Here is a 22,771-nt window from a genome sequence, read left to right as displayed (position 1 = left end):
TGGGCTGCATAAGTAAAACAAAATTTGGCAGCACTATAATAGTACTTGGGTGCTCCATTCCCGTTGATATATGAATAACCGATCCGATCCTATGAATAACTATGCTGAACATATTATAAGATTCAAGAAAAAATAGTGTTAAAGAGATCAAATCAACTAATAAAATAGCAGTTAAGGGAGCTTAACGTTTAAAAAGTCAGAAACTAAAGTTAATCCAAATTTTAAAAAGTGCGGTAAAAGTAATTTTTACCGTTGGCATTTCATATTTTTGGATGAGAATAAATTTATTTACGAAAGCCCAAATAGAAACAAAAAACACACGGTCCGGTCTGTAAAAACATGGATACATAACCAAAATCTAGTTTTTCTGGAGTGGCCGTAATACTCCTCAGACCTAAATATTATAAAAAACGTCTGGGGATGGTTAGTTAGAAATGTATATGCGAGTGGTAAGCAATATATCACCAAAACGGAACTAATCGATGACATAACACACATTTGGTCAACCATGACACTCGATTTTATTAGAAAATAAAATTTCTAAAGTTCTTGTCAACAAAGGTGGCACACCCAATACTAATTTATGTTAAAAACATTCTAATTATAATTTAAAAATGTTAAGTTTGACGTTTCATATGAAATAAACGGAAGAAATTAAGTTAGCGTAGAGAGCGCTATCTTGATCACTCAATTTTCGGTTGACAATTTTTCGACTGTTTTGGTTTTTAAATCATTAAAATATTATAATGAATCGTATTATCTCCTTTCTTGGCTTATTTTGAGGCAAATTACTGAAATGGTGTTAGAAAAAAATAGTGTAGCTATAATCCAAATACTATGGATAACATTTGGTATCAACCAAGCATGATTGGGGGCGCTATTCTGATGACGCACAGTATGTTTTTCTTAAGGAGAGTGTTGCATTCGAGGAAGCTTACCTTAGCATTATTGATGTCTCTTGTACTAATTAACTTTACTTTTGATATTAACGGCTCAATATTGCCTATTTTGTATTCGAACAATAAAAAGTTTAAATAAATACATATATTAAAAGAGAAGTTTAGTTAAATAGCTAACGAAAAGTGTATGCGCAATCACATAATAGAAAAGTACTATGCAATTATTTATATTATATTACTCTAAATTAATCTTTTCAATATAGATTTTACAGTTGGTATGTGTTTTCTTTGTTTTTAAATGTTGAAAATCTATCATTACATTCAACATCATGATATCCTACCAAATTTAGTAAAAAATGCCGAAAACGGTAGCACTGGATATAAGTTCTCTTACTGCAATGCTAATTTTTACTCCGCATCAGCCCTAAATATGAAGAATAAAAATGCATTAACCGTTAGATACAAAGAAAAGAGGAAATTAAAGCCAGCTAAGAGCAAATGTGTCAGCACGTGAGAGAATTGTGAGTTACCAAAAGTTGTTGCAAGAAAATGAATTGAAATGAGAGAAATTATGTACCCGTTCTCATTTTATCGAATGTTGGTTGTTTTGTGAAAATATTTGCAGACTTTCGAGCGAATTTGAGTGCGTGTAAAAGATTTGTCCTCAAAAGGGGAGATTACGAAGCTGGTTTTTTATTTGTACGAAAAATGAACTCTGCAGTTAAATGTGAATTGTAAAGAGAATCAGCATGCATGAAGTTTATGAGTATTTTCTTTAAATTCTTGGTTGTATGTAAAAGGACTTGTCAGTTAGTCCGCTGGTTCTTCAATGCGCGGTAGGGCAGTAACCAATCAATGGAAGCATAAAGTGTGTGTGTCCGTGTTGCATTCCGTAACTCGTAATTTGAAATATGTGCATTGTTGTCTAATTGAAAATGTCATGTAAAGTTCTTAAAGTGAGGAAATTTTATTTATAACGTATTTCTATAGTATTATTCAAATAAAATTTTAATACACAACTACATATACGTACATACATACATATATACATATGTAGATGTCTGTATATGGATATGTTTGAATAGTAATAGAAAATTTTGCTAGGGTCAGAAAAACAATGTTAGCAAATTGAAGTAACATAATCATTGGAAAATCGTTTATTGGAATAAAAAATCGTATATACAATTATGTTCACTTATATATTTAGAATCGGAATTAACTATTTAGCTTTCAAACTTTATGAGTTCTTCGGACAGTAGAACAATTACCTTCAATCAGCTGTCCTTCGTCAAATTGAAATTACTTTGTGCCTGCAACATTTGATTAGTTTATAAATTTTTTATATGTACGCGTAACATAGTATGTACATATATAAAGCTGAGTATTCATACATGTATTGACTATATACAACATATATGTATCAGTTTCGTTAAATTTAAGAAGATGTTTATCAAAAACTTTATTTTCTTGAGTAGAAAAGAATTGCCAACAACTCTACATGTATACACATATCCTGCGGTTAATTTTTGATTGACGTACGTACATACATATGTATGCATGTGACGTTTGCATGTATTTATGGTATTAGGTATACGACTGGGTCAAAATGAAAACTGAAATAAATGTAAATAATAATTTTCGGTTTTTCACGATTTTTTGCCAAAGTAAATATTTCCAAGTTTTACAGTTTATTGAAGCGCACCTATTAATTTTTCGTGGAACTTTTGATGAACCGTAGTATATAGTAGCTGCCATCGATTGGTCGCTTCTCTGCTCGCTATTTTTGGGCGCTGCTCGCCTGTCAAAAATTTTACATGTGAAAGCAACAACAAAGATATCTAGTTGAATTCGTGCTGGAGAGTGTGCGAATACCTCATTAAAATTTCAATAGCCGCTTGCTGAGTGCTACCAAGTTTTGTTTTGATCATTTTAGAACCATTTTACTATTGTGAACGGCTCAAAGAACAAATTACTGTCAAAATAATAAAAATTGTTATACACAAATTTAAAATTGAAAAGGGCAGGCGAAGATAAATCGTTAGTATTTTTGTATTGAATTTATTGAATAAAAAACTTTAACAAAAATTAAATTTGTTGCAGAAAACGTTAGACATAGACGGTGATTAAAGAGTTCAGTGCGAAATGTATATACAATTCGATTTCAGTGCTGCCAGTTTGTATAGAAATTTGGAAAGTTTGTTCGATTGGCTTGTCTATAGCAGTTAGCCAATCGATGACAGCTAGTATTTGTTTGGTATCAAAGCAAAAAAATAAATATTTCTAATACTCTGCGGTTTTATAATTTTATTTGATAAAGTATGATTAACTTTTAAATTCAGCATCATTTTTATATTCGTGTTTATATTTATTAAACTATTTTTACGGACTCGTGTAAGTACTTTTTGGCACATATTGCAAATTCTAAAATAAATAATAAATTTTGGAGTTGCTCTGCTATGATTTTAATTAACGGCTAACAACCGCAATGTTTGCTTTCTATCCAATTGTATTCTATCAATCTGAAAATATAATTGCCAATCCGCTGTTTAATGGAGTTTCTAACTCGTTTTGCTGCCATCTGCCACCTTCAAATTTCGATCTGCCGTCTCTCAAGGCTATACAAGTTATAGAGAAGCCAATAGAACACACTGTCTACAAACAGGCAACACTTGTGGTGGAATGTCCTCTTAATCGTGCGCAATAGTGTTGCGTCATTTTCTTTGGTGAAAAAATATGTTTACCACTTCGTTTCTAGCTGTGTCCCCGTCTTATACTTTAATCAATTATAATTTATATCAAGTTAAAGATATAAAAAAAATATATCTGTATTTTCCTTTTTGACATCTGTCCTTTGAGCCATTTTTACCATTGAATTTCCGAAATATATATTTACAACAAAATTTGGTAGCACTAACGTAATCGGTGATATAATTTTTAATAAGGTATCCGTACTTTCCGTGTATATACTGAGATTCCGTGCACGAATTCAACTGGATTTGTTTATTTAATATTTTTTTAATAAAAATAAATAATTGAATTAATATTAAAAAAAAAAACAATAAAACTCTATTAATGAAAATGAAATATTAATGTTAAATTTTTCAGGATGAATTTTTTTTCAAATTTGGTTAAAATATTAGGTTGGCAAATATCTCCCTTCCGCTTTTTTCCTCTTTATTTAATGCTTTATAAAAAGTGTTACAGTGATCGGATTAAGTTCAAATCTGCGCCGTTTCGTTCGATCATCTGTTTCCATCTAGACGGCAACTTCATAATACCCCCCTTCTTATTTGCGAAGAACGCGTACAGCCACAGGAACAGTTGGTAATCACTTGGCGCTATGTCCGGGCTATATGGTGGATGCGATAAAACCTCCCATCCGAGCTCCCGTAGCTGCCGTACGAGTCATTAACGAAGTGTGTGATCTGGCGTTGTTCTGATGGAACACTACACCCTTCCTGTTGGCCAATTCTGGACGCTTCTGGTTGATCGCCTCTTCAAGCGGTCAAGTTGTTCCCAGTAGATGGGAGAATAAGCGTCTGGCCATATGGGAGCAGCTCATAGTGGATGATTCCCTTCCAATCCCACCAAACACACAGCAAAACCTTCCTGGCCGTCAATCCTGGCTTAGCTACTGTTTTGGACGATTCACCAGAGCTATGCTGGCCGATTGCGCCAAGAGCTTTCTTAACAGTTAATACCTGCTGTTTGCTACTGCTTAAATTTGCCATCCTCTGGGCAATGGAAAAATACATATTCAGTATTTTCTTTTTACTAATACAAGGAGATTATGTCCCATCGTTACCATATACATAGAGAATATCTTTATCTCTAAAGCAGTCGTGACCACTTACGAATTGCGTCAGGTAAAAGTCTATTTCGCACTTAAATATTTTGAATCAACCAGTCCATATTGACCGCTCTATCCCACCGTATTTGCTACTCATTTATACTATGTTGTCTTTCTGCATCGCACTATTTAGCTGTTAGAGGCCTGTTAATATTTTTTCGTCTCTCGTATACTCTCTTGTACTCCAGAGTCGTTATATATACTGAATATGGCTGGCAACTTTAAATGTACTTAGGCGGAATAAAGATTTGACCGGTTTCACATATGTCTTCTACTTTAGTGCGTTAGTCCATACCAGAGATAAAGAGATGTACAACTCTCATACCACTGGAAGTGAGAGCGCAATTGTAAACGTCAAAACCACCTAAACTTTGACAGTTTGTCGAGATGAGGAGGTTTTGACGTTTCGCAATTGGGAAACTGGAAAGGCCATATTGAATTGATGCAAAAAAAATAAATCGATGGAGACATTTTTATCCGCCTTGCAAGATCACTAATAAGAACTTAAAACAATAAATATAAATGAAAACGCGTAATTTAAAAGTGGTTTAAGAATATTTTTCTGAATTGCAGCAGCGAGAAACTAATTTTTCATGGAAAATTATAAAAGAAATTGATTTATTTTCAGTTGACACTTAATAATTGACCATATTTATTACTGAAACTTCGAAAACCGGCTATTTTAATATACCATTTTATCACTAAATGAAACTGAAATAAGTTATTTTATATTAAACATTCAGTATATAATAATTTTTAACCATAATAAATGTTGGGTATTTTAATTTAAATGCCCAAAAATTTGTATTTTGTCTGATCTGGCAATAATGCAAAATGTTATAAAAAACGCAAATTTTGAGGCGCGCTCACACTGGAATAAGTTGGACATCCCTTTATCCCTGGTCCATACCATTGTATAGAGAAGTAGTGAAACTATCAGCTGATAAAACGTAAACAATCCACAGCTGAGAGACGTTCATGGAGAACTGTCAAGTAGTCCTCGGGGGTAGGTTTCTTTGGGAGTCCAAGATGGCTGACTTTTTACCGGAAAATGGTTGCATTGTAGAATTTTTGCGAAATTTAATTTTAATGATTTATGTGATTTAGCGTTAGCTGTTTAAAAGGGACAAATATTTCTATATTTGAATGCAGTAACTAGGAAAATAATTTTTGCACAATTTGAAAAAAAAAAACCTTAACTTCGTATATAGGTCTAATGTATTGTCTAATACCTGAGACAGACATGTAGTATACATTGTAGTATGCTTCAGAAACCATATGTGTATCACCGTTTTTCCGAATTTTGTTTGAAAGCAAATGGTGTTCCGTACTACAATAGAGTTCTAGAAACCATTGAAATTTTGTGGTGTTGTGAAATGTACTACAATGGATTGCATTGAACACACCGAAAGCTTTAAGCTCTTTTGCCACAATCATATGTTTTTGACATTTTGACATGTAGAAAATAAATTAAATTCAAAATTAATTGACATCAAAAAACAAAATTTGAAAAATATGTAATATGTATGTGATAATATGTAATATGTAATAATTATAATGAACAATAATATTTTAAGATTGCTTGAAGTTATAACTAAGTCAGGATAAATTTTCCTGCCTGTTATTCATAATTACAATTTGCTTGAATTTATTTGTATCAGCTGATGAATATAAACTTAGTACAATATACTACATGTGTGTCACTATGCTGGTTCATGGTTTCTAGAGCTTTTATTGTAGTACATGTAATAGTATGAAAACCATATGTCTGTCTTAGGTATAAATATAGACAAATACAAAAAATTGATAATGTAACAAATTTATATCATTATTATAAGAAGTGTTATTTTAATAACTTTTTGATCTCTCCCATGTTTATTCATTGATGAAAGAGCATAAAATCGATTTGTATTTACAATAAAAATATACACATGCATATTTACTTATGTATAAATTGTATTTTCCATTCCCAATTTTGTCTATAAATACTTTAAAATAATTAAATTAAAATACTATTTAAATTACTGCCAACTTTTCGTACCATACCGCATTACAAATAGTTATGTTGGGTATTCATCCCTATCAGAATTAATATAATTTAATTTCGTAATACTAAATAACAACATAATACTACCAAAAATTCGAATGGTAATAAACAATAATACACAAATTTTTGATTATGTGAAACCCTTTTTGGGGAATATGAATTAGCTCAACATAGGCGGCCATGTTGGCTTAAATGTCAAAAGTAGTTTCTGGAGGTGGGTTTTTGGAGTTTCTCTACTTCTCTATACAATGGTCCATACACGCGCTGCATACATTACAATAGATTGGGTGACTTTGGCCAACATTATTCTTCTACTCTGGCTAGACTATGTTGTCCATTATTCGCGTTAATACCGTTGAGGCTATAGTCGCTGTCATGGCAGCATGAGGCAAAATAACGTGTAGTCCAATTCTTTTGGTTCTTAAGGCCAGTACAGGTCTTAAGATAGCTCCATCCATTGCTTGCTATTACCGTTAAGCACACTACCACAGTGTTGTAAACGGTAAAGCGTGAAGTTCGATAAAACTTTAACCACAATTTTTTAAAGGATTGAGTTGCGATCGTTCGTTTCAGAATTTCAATTGTTATGAAGTGTGCTAGCTAGGGGCATAAATATTGAATACGTATTCTACTCCATCGGTAATCAAAACAAAAATAAATAAATATTAAGCATGTGTATTTTTTATTTTTATATTATCCTTATGGATATATTGTTTTAATACTTAAAACCAAGAATGATAATATTAAATTTCGCAAAAGCTAACAAAAGTGGTAATAGTTCCCTAGTGAGTTTTCAATTTTTTCTTGTCAGTTTGTAAGTTTTACGACAGAATTTCATTATGCCTAACTATTTATATTCAAAATTGTAGTCATTTGAGGAAATTAATTTGCTATGTATTAATAAGAATAAATACAATAAAATAAAATATTTTTACATTTGTATAGTAAATTTGACAATAATAAAAGTACGTCATTCCGGTTGAAGCTGTGCCTACCTGTTAAAATAATATTTAAGCTAAGAAATTCGTTTTCCCGTTAGCTTCTTGGCACGCGTCTTTGTCATATGAGACATAACTAAATAAGTTCCCGGCAAAATTAGAAGCAGCAGATAAATCTTCATAAATGCAGGCATGTTAAAATAGAAATTCAATTTGTTTGGCAAATCAACCGACAACCTTTTCGTTTCTTCAAAATAGGGTAGATTCCGGAGAATTATTATGCCCTCGCATAATATTCCCATAGGATACAGTGGTATCCAAATGGTATAACGTAGCCATGTGAGAAGCCCAATTTCGCATTTAAAGATTTGCGTTAAATAGTACGGATATCTGAAAAAACAGATAAAAATTATATGTATTAAGTGATTAAAATAAAGCAATCAATTGATAACTAAGTTATAGCCAAATGAAAGCAATAAGTAAATGTGATAATCAACAATTTAATTATTAAATAAATTAAATAATTTAATTATATACAAAAAATGCTAGTGTTAGTGTTTAGTTATCGTTCTACTAATCTCGCAGCTAAGCATTATCAATGAAAAATATCCGAGTTCGTCATTAACTGATTATAGCAATATGCAATATGAAGAAAAATTATTAAAATATTTAATAACATAGAAAAACTATAAATATGCGACCTTTAAATATAATTTGACTAATATTATAATTTTCAATATTAAAATTCGATAAGAAAAATATAACATTTTTGTATTGAAAATATCGTTGTCATAAAGGATAACGATTTTTTTTTGTAGAACGTAGTATAATCGAAATACTAAATAAATAAATATGATAACATTTCGCAATAACATATCTATAATATAAATTTAATTCTGTGTTTACCGAATTATTTCGATACATGACCATATCGCGAACACATAAAAAATTACTGGTTTCGTTTGCATACGCTCCTCTAACTCCACCATTACGAAGAGTATAAAATTGCGTCCCGTAACCTGAAAAAATGGCATCAAAGCACCACCTTTTGTGTATCCAAAAATGGGATGTAGAACTTCAAGGTATTGCAATAGCTGACAAAATTTCATTGCGTTGCCAACAGATTCATATGTTTTAGGCATAGACAATATACCATCACGGTAGTACAACACACACATCACTATTAAAATGTAAAGATATCCAATTAATTGGGCCAAATTATAAAATATCATATACACTCTTTTGGCGCTTTCTGAAATTGAATAAAAATTTGAAATATAGAGTGCTCTCGTAAATATATAGTAATAATTAAATAGATAAAAAACGTAAACGAAGTATAAATGTTATGTACGCAAAAATAATGTATATAATATCATACATTTGATTTTATTCTCTAACAATGTTGACAGTTAATGTCCTTTATATCTATCGGATTACTACCAGTTGGATAGTTTTCGTTATTGGAGTACTATTCGAATTCGAATCGAATTAATTTTGGGTATAAGTCAATTGCTTAATTTAACATTCCATATAAAGAGATTGAATAAATTCGTAAATTACAACCTACCCTACTTTGTTTAGCTTATGTTTTAGTAAATTTCACACTATTAAATTGCATCACAGAGAATATATTACAACGCACGTCAAACCAGATCGAGACTATACAATACTATTAGGACAAGTACTGCAAACTCTGCAGCTTATTAAAAAATTATTTGAGAATGTTTTAAGTGTACACAGCCACAAGATAGATTAAACACAAAAATTATTGAGAATGGATATTTCAACCACCTTTTAAGTAACCAAATTCTTCTTTCTGTACCCTGTCAAACTCTTTAGAATAGTCCTCCATGATATCGCGAGGCTTTTCATCATCGATGATTTCGTCTTCGGTACTCCAACGATCAAAATCAATTTTCAACCAATGTGGTTTCTGTGGAGTTGCAATTAAACGAGACCACCATTTAGATTCCAATTTTTTAATGAAGAACTCCACTTTGTTATCTGTGATACGATAGCTACATTGCTAATAAAAAAGAAATAATTAATGATTTATCGTGTTAAATTATATCAAGCATACCTCGCTATCAATAGGAGCATAGAAATGCAATTCGAATTTGTATTCATTAAATCCGCAAGCACCATATCCTTTAGAAGAAAATACAAGATTTTTTTCCGTAAACTTCACTAAATGGTTCTAAAGTACACAAGATGTTAATTTTTCATTTTTTCCATTAAGGTTTGACTTACCTTTGAATCTTTTAAGTCTACTTTCAATGTCACTTGTTCCTTTGTCTGTGCCCAAAACACTAATGGATATAGAGAATTGGACCTAAAAAGTTATATTTCATATTTATATTAGTGTATGAAGCAGAAAGTATATATTCTTACGTGTTAATCATTTTGTGAAAAATTGTTGTATATGCTTTTTTCCAAAGCTCCAAATTTCACAGAGTTAATATTTAGGAAAAGGTATGTATGCATAAAGAGAAATCAATATCCCAGCCTAATCACAGATAGTGTAATTAACACCGCCTTATGTTTAGATTAAGTTGCAGTTTTTTTCACTTTGCTAAGTAACTAGTGAATTTACACAGTATAACACAAATATCATTATTTTGAGTTTTATTATTACGAACCAATATAATATATAACAAATACGAAAGCGGCATTTAGAATGTAAATAAATAGTACCAGGGTTGCCATAAACACACATTCAGTATACTATTTATTGTAGTTTAGATTATGCAATTTCTTAATCGATTAAGTTTGTGCAATACTCAATACCTGTTAATTTGTACATGCATTTTATTTTACGACAATCTTGCAAATATGCGAGACCATTTTCAGTGGCATTCATGGTATGCTTACAATTAATTCACAATCTGCTGATTTTGCACAATATTGCCAAAGATCGCTCATTTAACTTGTGTTGCTATATTCCAAATTTACCATTTTTATATAATTGGGACGTTAAATGAGTACCACTAATATTTTCGTTACATAATTTGTTATATTGTTTCTATTTCATAAATTCTGCCACGATAAATTCACAAAAATCTTTATTTAATTATCATAATGGTCATTTATGTAAATTAATTTACTTTTTTTTAATTGTTCTCTCTTTTACAAAACAAATTTGTACACGGCCTATAACTTTTACATTTTTATGTGCCACTTAAATGAACAACGATGGTGTACCGATCTTTTTTTCTTGCCCGATGTTACTATTTGACTTTTTGGTCACATTGCCTTCTATTTGAATGTGATTGTCACATTCTCTTGTTCTTTCAAATACTAAAAGTGTCTTTTAGTTTACTACCTTTGACCATATGGTGAGAGATATGGCGGCAACATTTTTCAGTTAAATTGTGACAGAGATTATATTGATAGCATGGAAGTAGAACCCGAATTCATAGGCGTTGACGACAAGATTGTCGTACCACTACCCGACCAACACGAAGTTCGATTAGCTATCGCTCGGCTTAACCGACCAAATGTGGTCTGTCCTATCCACAAGGAAGGTGATATCCCTATCCGCGCAACTCCCGATAAGGTCTAAGGTCTTATCAAGCGTAGCCTGCGAAAGATTAAAGCCCATCGTCAACAAACGGATTGGACTTCGATTAGATTACAATTTGAGGATTGACTGCGACCTAAGGTCTATTGTGCTCTCTCCAATTATGACAGTATATGAAATACAGCTCGTATGAGCCCTTCGGGGATGAGAACATAGTGTGGCGTATCAAAATACCGAGATTATGCCGCCCGAAGGGAAGAAAATACATACTTCATTTCGCAAAATATACTTTCTCCCGAGAGGTCTGTACTTCTAGGGATCGAGCTCAAAAGAACCATGGGCTGCTGAGTCTTTCCATCATCGATCACAAGTCCAGTATTGTCGCTTGTAATCTGAGTGAACGCATATCTCACTGAAGGAATCCGCCCAATATGGCAGTATATCTACAGCTTGATGGCTGCTACCTCAGCTTTGAAGATACTATAGCGGCTAAGTAGCATCATATCTTAAAAAGCTCATTGCGCTCGTCTTCATCAGCTCATATATTTTGTGTAGGAACCGTTTAGGCGATAATATGCGAGTCCACCAGAGCGCACCACTCATTCCTCCTTCTTGCTATTTGGCGCCAACTGGAAAGACCATGTGAAACCAGGTCGCTTTCCACATGGTTTTTCCAACGAAGCGGAGGGCTTCCTCTGCTTCCACCAATGGATATTGCATCGAACATCGATCGAACCCCGCCGCTTTGTTGTTCTTCAAACGGGTCATTGCTATTCGAATTCCGTCGCGGTCGGGCAATGGAACATCGGTTCAGTCGTCGTCGATTGGGGAATCGGGTTTACCATCTCCTGGTGTTGCACTTTCACTGCCATTCAGCAGGTCGTAGAAGTGTTGCCTCCACAAATTTTGTATACTCTGGGCATCAACAGCTAGATCACCTCAGAGGGTGCTACAAGAGAATGTTCCGGTCTAGAAACCTTCTGTAAGTCGCCGGATCTTTTCTTAGAATTTGCGACACCTCCGTCGGCCAGATTGTCAAGCTCTTCATATCCACGTATTCCTGCTTCTTTCATTTTTTGTCTGCAAATGCGTCTCGCTCTCGGTATCTATCCCATTCCGCTCGTGTTGCGGTCGATCGTAACATTATGAGGTAGGCAGTTTGTTTTCTCTCTACTGTGAGACAACAATCCTCATCATACCAGCTGTTCTTTTGAAGTTTTCAAAAGCCAATAGTTTCGGTTGCAGCTGTACGTAAGGAGTTTGATGTGCCGGCCATCAACCAGCTAGACAGAGGTACCTTCCCAATTAAGGGTTCGGATTCATGCCCTCAAACCGTGGTCCTTAAAACATTTACAGGGGTCATCATCAAAAGGGGGGTTTCTTGTCCGAGGGCGCAGAGCGGCCTTCGCTTTCTCACTTTATATCGCCTCCAAATTGGCTATCCAAAGAATACATGGTATAAAACTGGAAGTCGTGAGCTGTTTGAGCTATATGCAAAGAATCGTTCCTAGCAACTCCCAATTGAATGGCAGTCAGAAACATTATTCACTTGCAGTGATCAGGGTGATGAGTAGATTTGAAATCCGGATGTGTGTCCGTCCGTCCGTCTGTATATCTGTGCAAGCGATAACTTGAGTAAAAATGGAGATATCTTAATGAAACTTGGTACACATAGTCCTTGGCACCATGAGACGGTTGGTATAGAGGTTAGGTTAGGTTAGGTTTGTAGGCAGATCTCTGCAAAGACAGAAGATCTCACTTAGACAGCCTGGTGCTGTCCATTGTGGTACCAATAAAACTCCCTGTGGATCATAGACCTTTAAGATTCAGCAAACCGCTTGGAATCCGTTACAAATTTCTTAAGACTGGTAATATCGATTCTAGCCAATTCGCTAGGATCGCCGAAAAAGGGCTTTCCGAGATGTTTCAACCTCAGTCTGGCAAAAGCTGGACAGTGCAGTAGGAAATGCTTGGATGATTCCATCTCGCCTTCCTCCATACAGCTTTGGCAACTTGCATCTGCCGCGATCCCAAGTCTAACCGCATGGGCACCCATTGGACAATGTCCAGTAAGTACACCCATAATGGCGCTGAGATGAACCTTGCCCAGAGAAAGCAGTTGAAAGGACCGCTTACGGTCCACAGAGGGCCAGAAGGACCTCGCCACTGCACAAGTACTGGTAGTTGACCAGCGTTTGACGAGCTCATGCGTAGTCTGCATGTCCAGCGCTCTTGCGCAGGTGGACCAAGGACTACCAATACGCTCCCATTCCGACGTCAAAGTAGCTAGGGTACCCTCCCTTGCAAGCTTGTCCGCTATACAGTTACCAGCGATCCCGCGGTGACCGGGTACCCACACTAGTCGAATTGCAAAATAGCTAGAAGCTATTGATAAGGATCTAAGACACTCCTTAACTAGCACAGAGCGTACTGTCATCGATTCCAATGCCAGTATTGCCGCCCTACTGTCGGAGTGAATACATACCTCTCTAAAAGAGGTCACCATACGAAGCAGTGCGTCCACTGCTACTTTGATCGCTGCGACCTCTGCTTGGAAGACACTACAGTGGTCAGGTAGCCTAAAGCTGGTATTGATAGAGAGCTTTCTGCAGAAAACTCCCCCTCCCACCTTTCCCCTTAGCTTCGATCCATCCGTGAAAAAGCTGACTGCACTTCTCCTCCATTGACTTCTACCTTCCCACATATCCCTCGTAGGTACATGTGCAGAGAAGAAACCTCTTGGGGACGGTTCCGCGGTGCAGTGGTCCAAGTAGTCAGGGATGCAATCGAACCGACGGAGAATTTCAGTATGCCCTGCTTGGGACCGATCAAGTACCCAGCGTCTCTGAGTCTAACAGCGACCTTTGCCGCAGTACACCTACCGGCGATATCAACAGGTGCGATGTTTAAAATGGCATTTAGAGCCATTGTAGGTGTAGTTCTTAGCGCTCCGCTGATTCCAATGAGAGCCGCTCTTTGGACACGCTCCAGCTGCTTAGCTAGTGTGACTTTCTCGAGTGCCCTCCACCAGACGACAACGCCATAGAACATTATAGGTTTAATAATGGTCTCATACAACCATAAAACCACTTTCGGTGAGAGACCCCACCTTTTACCAATAGCCCCTCTACAGCAGTAAAGAGCTACCGTAGCCTTTCTTACCCTCTCCTCAATGTTTGGCTTCCATGAGAGCTTCCTATCAAGAATAAGCCCCAGGTATTTCACCTTGTCCGCAGGTTGCAGACTGGAGCCTCCTAATGAGGGGAGAGTGGCGTTTGGAATTTTATATCTTCTTGTGAATAAGACGAGTTCCGTTTTACTCGGGTTAATGGCTAAGCCACTTCTATGCGCCCAGCGGGTAACCACTTCTAGGTAACCTTGGGTCATTTCATATACGGTGCTTAGGAATTTTCCTTTGACCAAAAGGGCTACATCATCAGCATAGGCCGTCACTCGACAGCCTTGATTTTCAAGTTCCCCCAGAAGGTCGTTCACCACCAGGATCCAGAGCAAAGGGGAGAGAACGCCACCTTGCGGGGTACCCCTATTTACAGTCCGGAGCGCATAAACGCTTCCCCACTCCGCAAAGACAGTTCTGTCGCTGAGCAGACTGTAAATGAGGTGCTTAAGGTTCGCTTCTACCCCAAAATCGTCTAATGCGGCAATGACCGCTTCCGGTCTTACATTGTTAAAGGCCCCCTCGATATCGAGGAAGGTACCTACCGCGTAATCATTATTTAAGAGGGCTTCCTCTATCCACGACACTACCGAGTGTAAGGCGGTGTCCACCGACCTGCCCTTACAGTAGGCGTGTTGAGCTTTAATGAGCTTATTTCTAGGGATTTTGTCCCTTATGTACAGATCCATGAGCCTCTCCAGCGTCTTCAAGAGGAACGAGGAGAGGCTAATAGGCCTGAAATCTTTTGCAGTAACATGAGAGCTTTTACCTGCTTTTGGGATGAAAGACACCTTAACCTGCCTCCAAGCCTCCGGAATATGACCCAGTCTGACGCAGTTCGCGTAGATCGGTGCCAGCCAGCTGCATGGTACCTTGGCCGCTCGCTGTAGATGCGCAGGTATGATGCCATCTAGTCCGGGGGACTTGTAAGGTTTGAAAGAATTCAACGACCAAGTTAGGTGGCGGTCATCCAGAAGGTTTTCGAAGGCGCTTTCGCCCCCTTGAAGCTCTCCGAGGGATACTCTTTCCGCTGATTGGTTTTTTGGGAAATGAGCATCCAAAAGTAGCTTTAGTGACTCCTCACTGCTCGAGGTCCACTCACCAGCACCATTTCTCAAGTAACCCACGGATGTTGGGCTCTTGGACAGAATACGCCTAAATCTCGAGGACTCCTGGCAGCCTTCCACACTTTCGCAGTAGGCTCTCCAAGAAGACCGTTTGGCCTTCTTCATTTCCGACTTAAAAATGGCAAGTCCCACCTTATACAAAGCCCAATCGTCACCTAGACCACTTCTACGGGCTTTATTGAAAAATCTTCGACTTGAAGATCTGAGCTCCGAAAGTTCCGGCGTCCACCAAAGAGGTTTCCCTTTGCCTTTCTGAGATCTCAGAGGACAGGAACTTTCAAGGGCCATCCTGCACCCAGAGCTGAAAACTTCGACACACTCATCAATAGCATTGGCCGAGAGAACTGAGTCTCGTGGGGGCGCTGCCGGAAGAGCTGAACGAAGCTTCCTACAATAAAGAACCCAATTAGTATTCTTAAGGTTCCTAAAAGGTTTGCGTACTGGACAGGCTCTGTCCAGGTTGAAACTGATATACCTATGGTCCGAAAAGGAGTGATCATTGAGAACTTTCCATTCCGAGATCAAGGGTACGACGTCTCTAGTTACTATGGTAAGGTCGAGGACTTCCTCCCTACCCGCAGTCACGAACGTAGGGGAGTTCCCCCCAATTGCATACAAATAAATCAACAAATAGTATAGAAAAATGGGCGAAATTGGCCCACTGCCACGTCCACAAAATGGTGAAACCAAAATTATAAAGGGCCATAACTAAGCCACACATAAAGCTGTTAAGTTTTTTGTATATATCTCGCAAACCAATAAAGTTATATAAACCAAGCATATAGGCTAAACAGACGGCAGAGTTAACACCTATTAACTGCGCCTTTAATCAGTTCCAGCGAGTTATAAACTCGCAAATATTGCGGTTGTTAGCCGCACAATTAGTAAAACAACACTAATTATTAAAACAAGTAAGGAAAGGCTAAGTTCGGGTGGAACCGAACATTTTATACTCTCGCAATTTATTGCTATATTTTTATTAAGATCTCACACAATTTTACCCATATATTCGGTATAAAGTCAAATAGAATAACGAAAATCATCATATATAGTATATAGGCTGAGGTAATTCCTGAGCCGATTAAACTCGTTTTCATCACCAACATACGTTATATCTAATATTATATGCTCATTTAATTTGGCTAAGATATTTCATATATTACCCGATTTATAAGCTATTAAGCCCATCGTTATTTTGAAAATCCTATAATTAGCTGTTTGAGAACTAGGGGAAGTTATGAACCGATTTTAACCATTTCTGGTACAGAGACACACTATTAGAAGAAAACGTTTTCCTTTGAATTAAATTAATATATCTGAGAGATTAACGATATTTTCGGTGAAAAATTACCATAAGGCACTGAGTTCTTCATATTCGATATCCGGGGCATTGAAAAGTTATAGTCCGATTTCGACAATTTTTTCACAAGTGATGCCACGGATCATATACAGTATTTGTGTAAACTTTTATTTCGCTATCTTCATTGGATCCTTATGTATATCTTATAAAGTGAAGAAATCAGATTGAATTCAAAATTGAGTTATATGGGAAGTTGTCTTAGTTGTGAACCGATTTCATCCATTTTCACACGTGTCATCAGTGTGTCAAGAAAATATTATAAATCGAATTTCATTGAAATCTGTCAAGTAGTTCCTGAGATATGGTTTTTGACACATAAGTGGGCGATGCCACGCCCATTTTTAATTTTGTGTTTCTGACGTTTTTCGTTAGTGAGTTAACTCACTTTTGGTAATTTTCAACATAACCTTTGTATGGGAGGTGGGTGGTTATTATCCGATTTCTTTCATTTTTGGAATGTATAAGGAAATGGCTAAAAAAAGACTGCTGAAAGTTTGATTTATATAGCATCATTGGTTTGCGAGATATATACAAAAAACCTATTTGGGGGCGGGGCCACGCCCACTCCTCCAAAAAACTACATCTAAATATGCCCCTTCATAGTGCGATTCTTTGTACCAAATTTTATTTCCATAGCTTTATTTATGGCTTCATTATGGCACTTTATGTGTTTCCCTGTCCACTTTGGTATATATAACCGTATATCTAACTCGTTTAGATACTGTTATGTGAACAAAACTATAATACTCTCTTAGCAACTTTGTTGCGAGAGTATAAAAATATACAAAAATACGTTATTATTAGAACTTCCACTTTAGAAAAACTTAGCTATTTCATTGCATGCCTATGTTTTTGTTTACATTTAATTGAAAAATAGCTGTCAGTTTTGCTTATTTTAATTCACAATCTTCTGTCAGGGGTATTATGTAAACCAAAACCAGGTTATCTTGAAAATTGATAAAAGTGTATAAACTCAGGATGGAGTCATATGTAGAAGTTCACGTAAGTGAGGAAAGTTTCTGACTGTCATTCACTTGGGAGTGGCCAGGAACGATTCTTTTACATGTGGCTCAAGCAGCTCACGACTTCCGGTCTTAGACCAAGTATCCTCTGGGTAGCCAATCCGATTTCTTTCATTTTTGGAATGTATAAGGAAATGGCTAAAAAAACACTGCTGAAAGTTTGATTTATATAGCATCATTGGTTTGCGAGATATATACAAAAAACCTATTTGGGGGCGGGGCCACGCCCACTCCTCCAAAAAACTACATCTAAATATGCCCCTTCATAGTGCGATTCTTTGTACCAAATTTTATTTCCATAGCTTTATTTATGGCTTCATTATGGCACTTTATGTGTTTCCCTGTCCACTTTGGTATATATAACCGTATATCTAACTCGTTTAGATACTGTTATGTGAACAAAACTATAATACTCTCTTAGCAACTTTGTTCCGAGAGTAAAAAAATATACAAAACTACGTTATTATTAGAACTTCCACTTTAGAAAAACTTAGCTATTTCATTGCATGCCTATGTTTTTGTTTACATTTAATTGAAAAATAGCTGTCAGTTTTGCTTATTTTAATTCACAATCTTCTGTCAGGGGTATTATGTAAACCAAAACCAGGTTATCTTGAAAATTGATAAAAGTGTATAAACTCAGGATGGAGTCATATGTAGAAGTTCACGTAAGTGAGGAAAGTTTCTGACTGTCATTCACTTGGGAGTGGCCAGGAACGATTCTTTTACATGTGGCTCAAGCAGCTCACGACTTCCGGTCTTAGACCAAGTATCCTCTGGGTAGCCAACAGACATCCGTTTGGAGGCGAGCTAAAGTGAGAAGGCGAAACCCGCCTATGCGGTTGTGCGTAGGGTTTGGGACCCACCACATAAAAACACCCCCCAATGAAAAAGAAAAAACAGCCTCGGATGAGAGACCCCAATTTTGATGACGACCACTGCAAACGTTTAAAGGACTACGAAATAAGGGCATGCACCTGGAATGTCCGGACCCTTAATTGGGAAGGTGCCTCTGCCCAGCTGGTTGATGTCCTCGTAAGAGTAAAGGCTGACATCACCGCAATCCAAGAAATGCGATGGACGGGACAAGGACGGAAGAAGGTGGATCCTTGTGATATCTACTACAGCGGCCATATAAAAGAGCGCAAATTCGGTGTGGGATTCGTGGTGGGAGAGAGACTCCGTCGTCGAGTCCTGGCATTCACTCCGGTGGATGAACGTCTAGCCACAATCCGCATCAAAACGAGGTTCTTCAATATATCGCTGATTTGCGCCCACGCCCCGACGAAGTGATCTAAGATACCTTCTATGAGCGCTGCCCCCGCCACGATGTCAAAATCGTGCTTGGCGATTTCAACGCTAGGGTGGATAAAGAAGGTGTCTTTGACACAACAGTCGGAAAATTCAGCCTCCATGACGAAACATCACCAAACGGTCTGAGGCTGATCGACTTCGCCGGGGCCCGAAATATGGTCGTCTGTAGTACTAGATTTCAGCATAAGAAAATCCATCAAGCTACTTGGCTGTCCCCGGATCGAATCACTCGCAACCAGATCGATCATGTTGTGATAGATGGACGACATGTCTCCAGTGTTTTTGATGTGCGTACGCTTCGTGGTCACAACATCGACTCGGACCACTATCTTGCAGCAGCTAAGATACGCACCCGCCTCTGTGTAGAAAAGCGTACACGTCAACAAACACAAGGAAGGTTCGACATCGAGAAGCTGCAATCACAACCGACAGCCGAACGATTTTCTACTCGACTTGCACTCCTGCTCTCTGAGAGCACTCATCAGCATCTCGGTATAAGGGAGCTGTGGGACGGCATATCAAACTCCTTACGTACAGCTGCAACCGAAACCATTGGTTTTCGGAAAAGTCAAAAAAACAGCTGGTATGATGAGGATTGTCGTCTCGCAGTGGAGAGAAAACAGACTGTCTACCTCGCAATGTTGCGATCGACCGCAACACGAGCGGGATGGGAAAGATACCGAGAGCTGAAAAGGGAAGCGAGACGCATTTGCAGACAAAAAAAGAAAGAGGCCGAAATGCGTGAGTATGAAGAGCTTGACAAGCTGGCCGACAGGGGTAATGCTCGAAAATTTTACGAAAAGATCCGGCGACTAACTGAAGGTTTCAAGACCGGAGCGCACTCCTGTAGGACCCCCAGAGGTGATCTAGTTATTGATGACCAGAGTATACTGAGTTTGTGGAGGGAACACTTCTCCAGCCTGCTGAATGGCAGTGAAAGTACAACACCAGGAGATGGCGAACCCGATTCCCCAATCGACGACGATGGAGCAGATGTTCCATTGCCCGACCGTGAAGAAATTCGAATCGCAATTACCCGCTTGAAGAACAATAAGGCGGCGGGTGCCGATGGATTACCGGCCGAGCTATTCAAATGGCGGCGAAGAGCTGATAAGGTGCTTGCATCAGCTTCTTTGCAGAATATGGTCGGAAGAAAGCATGCCTGACGATTGGAATCTCAGTGTACTCTGCCCAATCCATAACAAGGGAGATCCCACAATCTGCGCCAATTACCGTGGGATCAGCCTCCTAAATATCGCATACAAGGTTCTATCGAGCGTATTGTGTGAAAGACTAAAGCCCACCGTCAACAAACTGATTTGACCTTATCAGTGTGGCTTTAGACCTGGAAAATCGACAACTGACCAGATATTCACCATGCGCCAAATCTTGGAAAAGACCCGAGAAAAGAGGATCGACACACACCACCTTTTTGTCGATTTTAAAGCTGCTTTCGACAGCACGAAAAGGAGTTGCCTTTACGCCGCGATGTCTGAATTTGGTATCCCCGCAAAACTAATACGGCTGTGTAAATTGACGTTGAGCAACACCAAAAGCTCCGTCATGATTGGGAAGGACCTCTCCGAGCCGTTCGATACCAAACGAGGTTTCAGACAAGGTGACTCACTCTCGTGTGATTTCTTTAACATAAAATAATACGAGCTGCAGAGCTAAACAGAGAAGGTACAATCTTCTATAAGAGTGTACAGCTACTGGCGTACGCCGATGATATCGATATCATTGGAAACAACACCCGCGCCGTTAGTTCTGCTTTCTCCAGACTGGATAAGGAAGCGAAACGTATGGGTCTGGTGGTGAACGAGGACAAGACGAAATATCTCCCGTCGTCAAACAAACAGTCAGCGCATTCGCGTCTTGGCTCCCACGTCACTGTTGACAGTCATAACTTAGAAGTTATAGATAATTTCGTCTACCTGGGAACCAGCATTAGAAGCAATAACAATGTCAGCCTGGAAATCCAACGCAGAATCACTCTTGCCAACAGGTGCTACTATGGACTAAGTAGGCAATTGAAAAGTAAAGTCCTCTCTCGACGAACAAAAACCAAACTCTACAAGTCTCTCATCATTCCCGTCCTACTTTACGGTGCAGAAGCGTGGACGATGTCAACATCCGATGAGACGGCACTAGGAGTTTTCGAGAGAAAGGTTTTGCGGAAGATTTATGGTCCCTTAAGAATTGGCAACGGCGAATACCGCAGACGATGGAACGATGAGCTGCATGTGTTATTCGACGACATAGACATAGTCCAGCAAATAAAAAAAACAGCGGCTACGCTGGCTAGGACATGTTGTTCGAATGGATGAAGGTGCTCCAGCTCTGAAAGTATTCGATGCAGTACCCGCTGGTGGAAGCAGAGGAAGAGGGAGACCTCCACTCCGATGGAAGGACCAGGTGGAGAGGGACCTGGCTTCGCTTGGAATAACCAATTGGCGCCAAACTGCCAGAAGGAGAGATGCGTGGCGCGCTGTTTTGGACTCGGCTATAACCGCGTAAGCGGTGTCTACGCCAGTCAAGAAGAAGAAGTATAAACTCAGTAACGGAAAGCACCAAAAACGCTAAAATTAAAAGAAGATACGGCAGAAGGAAGCTGCACTCAGATGATTTTAAAAAATGAAAAATGGGCGTGGCTTCGCCCAGTTGTAAGTCAAAAACCATATCTCAGAAACTACTCGACCGATTTCAATGAAATTCGGTAAATAATCAGACTTATACTATGTTACATATAACGTTATTATCTCCATTTACGAGCTTAACTCGATAATCTGTAATTAAGAAACGAGATTTCCCATGCAAAATTCCTCTCTGGATAATCCGAGTTTATAAAATTATCTCGTTTTATACAACTAGATTTTCGGTGTTATTCCTAGGTTTATCGATAATTTTGCGAAGAAGAGGAGACATGTCAAATGAAAATGTAAACAAAAATGGCCGACAGCGAGAAAAATATGTGTAATACAACAACAAATGCAACATATTTGACAATTGATAATCTCAATTGGCTATATGTAAACGTTTAGATTATTGAACGAGCTTAGAACGAGATCATTTTTATATGTAAACATACTATTATTGTACATTTCATGTGAACGATAATCCCAATGAAAAATCTCACACATTTGTGTTTTTATAACATGAATTTCACTTGGGAAAAATCTCACATCTTCGCAAATTTTCCCTTATTGTAAATATAATTTTGTTCATGTGAAACAATAAAATTTGCTCACAAAATCAATTGTAGGGGACAAGTATCAATATTTCCAATTTAATCAATATTAACAATTTTTATAATATGAACTAAGGCCTATGTATATTATGTACAGTACTTTTCGCTTAATCGCACATAAAAATTTTGGTTCAATTAACCGGGGAATCAATTAACAGATACTCGCTTAATTGAACAATTTGTTCAATTAAAAGAATCCCGTTTAAATGAACAGTTTGTTTAATTACAGGAATAGTGCTTTTTTGGACCGTTTAGCGGTTATGTGGGAA

At 37.6% G+C, this 22,771-nt stretch overlaps 2 protein-coding genes across 3 annotated transcripts in view; one reads left to right on the top strand and one right to left on the bottom strand.

Moving 5' to 3' along the window:
• The first annotated feature begins 1,631 nt into the window (after nucleotides 1-1,631).
• Nucleotides 1,632-22,771, top strand: part of LOC105219738 (uncharacterized) — a 127,175-nt gene continuing 106,035 nt past the window's right edge. Inside the window, exon 1 of the mRNA XM_054226260.1 lies at nucleotides 1,632-1,855. The gene's annotated coding sequence lies outside the window, so the exon portion shown is untranslated. The remainder of the gene's footprint in view (nucleotides 1,856-22,771) is intronic.
• Nucleotides 7,456-10,435, bottom strand: LOC105220241 (very-long-chain (3R)-3-hydroxyacyl-CoA dehydratase). Of its 2 annotated transcripts, XM_029045708.2 has the most exons (7): nucleotides 10,126-10,435; nucleotides 9,985-10,066; nucleotides 9,815-9,931; nucleotides 9,526-9,760; nucleotides 8,641-8,986; nucleotides 7,972-8,124; nucleotides 7,456-7,910 (listed from the first exon to the last, which is right to left on the bottom strand). In XM_029045708.2, the coding sequence occupies exons 1-7, from the start codon at nucleotides 10,134-10,136 to the stop codon at nucleotides 7,892-7,894; spliced, it is 963 nt and encodes a 320-aa protein (XP_028901541.1). In that variant the 5' UTR covers nucleotides 10,137-10,435; the 3' UTR covers nucleotides 7,456-7,891. The 2 variants fall into 2 exon arrangements, with proteins under 2 accessions (XP_028901541.1, XP_011194974.1); XM_011196672.3 differs by having other exon boundaries at nucleotides 7,456-8,124.

This window comes from Zeugodacus cucurbitae, chromosome 3 (genome assembly GCF_028554725.1).
Source record: "Zeugodacus cucurbitae isolate PBARC_wt_2022May chromosome 3, idZeuCucr1.2, whole genome shotgun sequence".
Taxonomy (NCBI): domain Eukaryota; kingdom Metazoa; phylum Arthropoda; class Insecta; order Diptera; family Tephritidae; genus Zeugodacus; species Zeugodacus cucurbitae.
This window is presented reverse-complemented; position numbering and strand designations above follow the sequence as displayed.

Excerpts from the sequence above, each read along its gene's own strand:
- LOC105220241 (XM_011196672.3), bottom strand. Across the intron at positions 9,761-9,814 it reads ATGCTCCTATTGATAGCGAG|CAATGTAGCTATCGTATCAC; the intron begins GTATGCTTGATA and ends CTTTTTTATTAG. Across the intron at positions 8,987-9,525 it reads AGAATTTGGTTACTTAAAAG|AAAGCGCCAAAAGAGTGTAT; the intron begins GTGGTTGAAATA and ends ATTCAATTTCAG.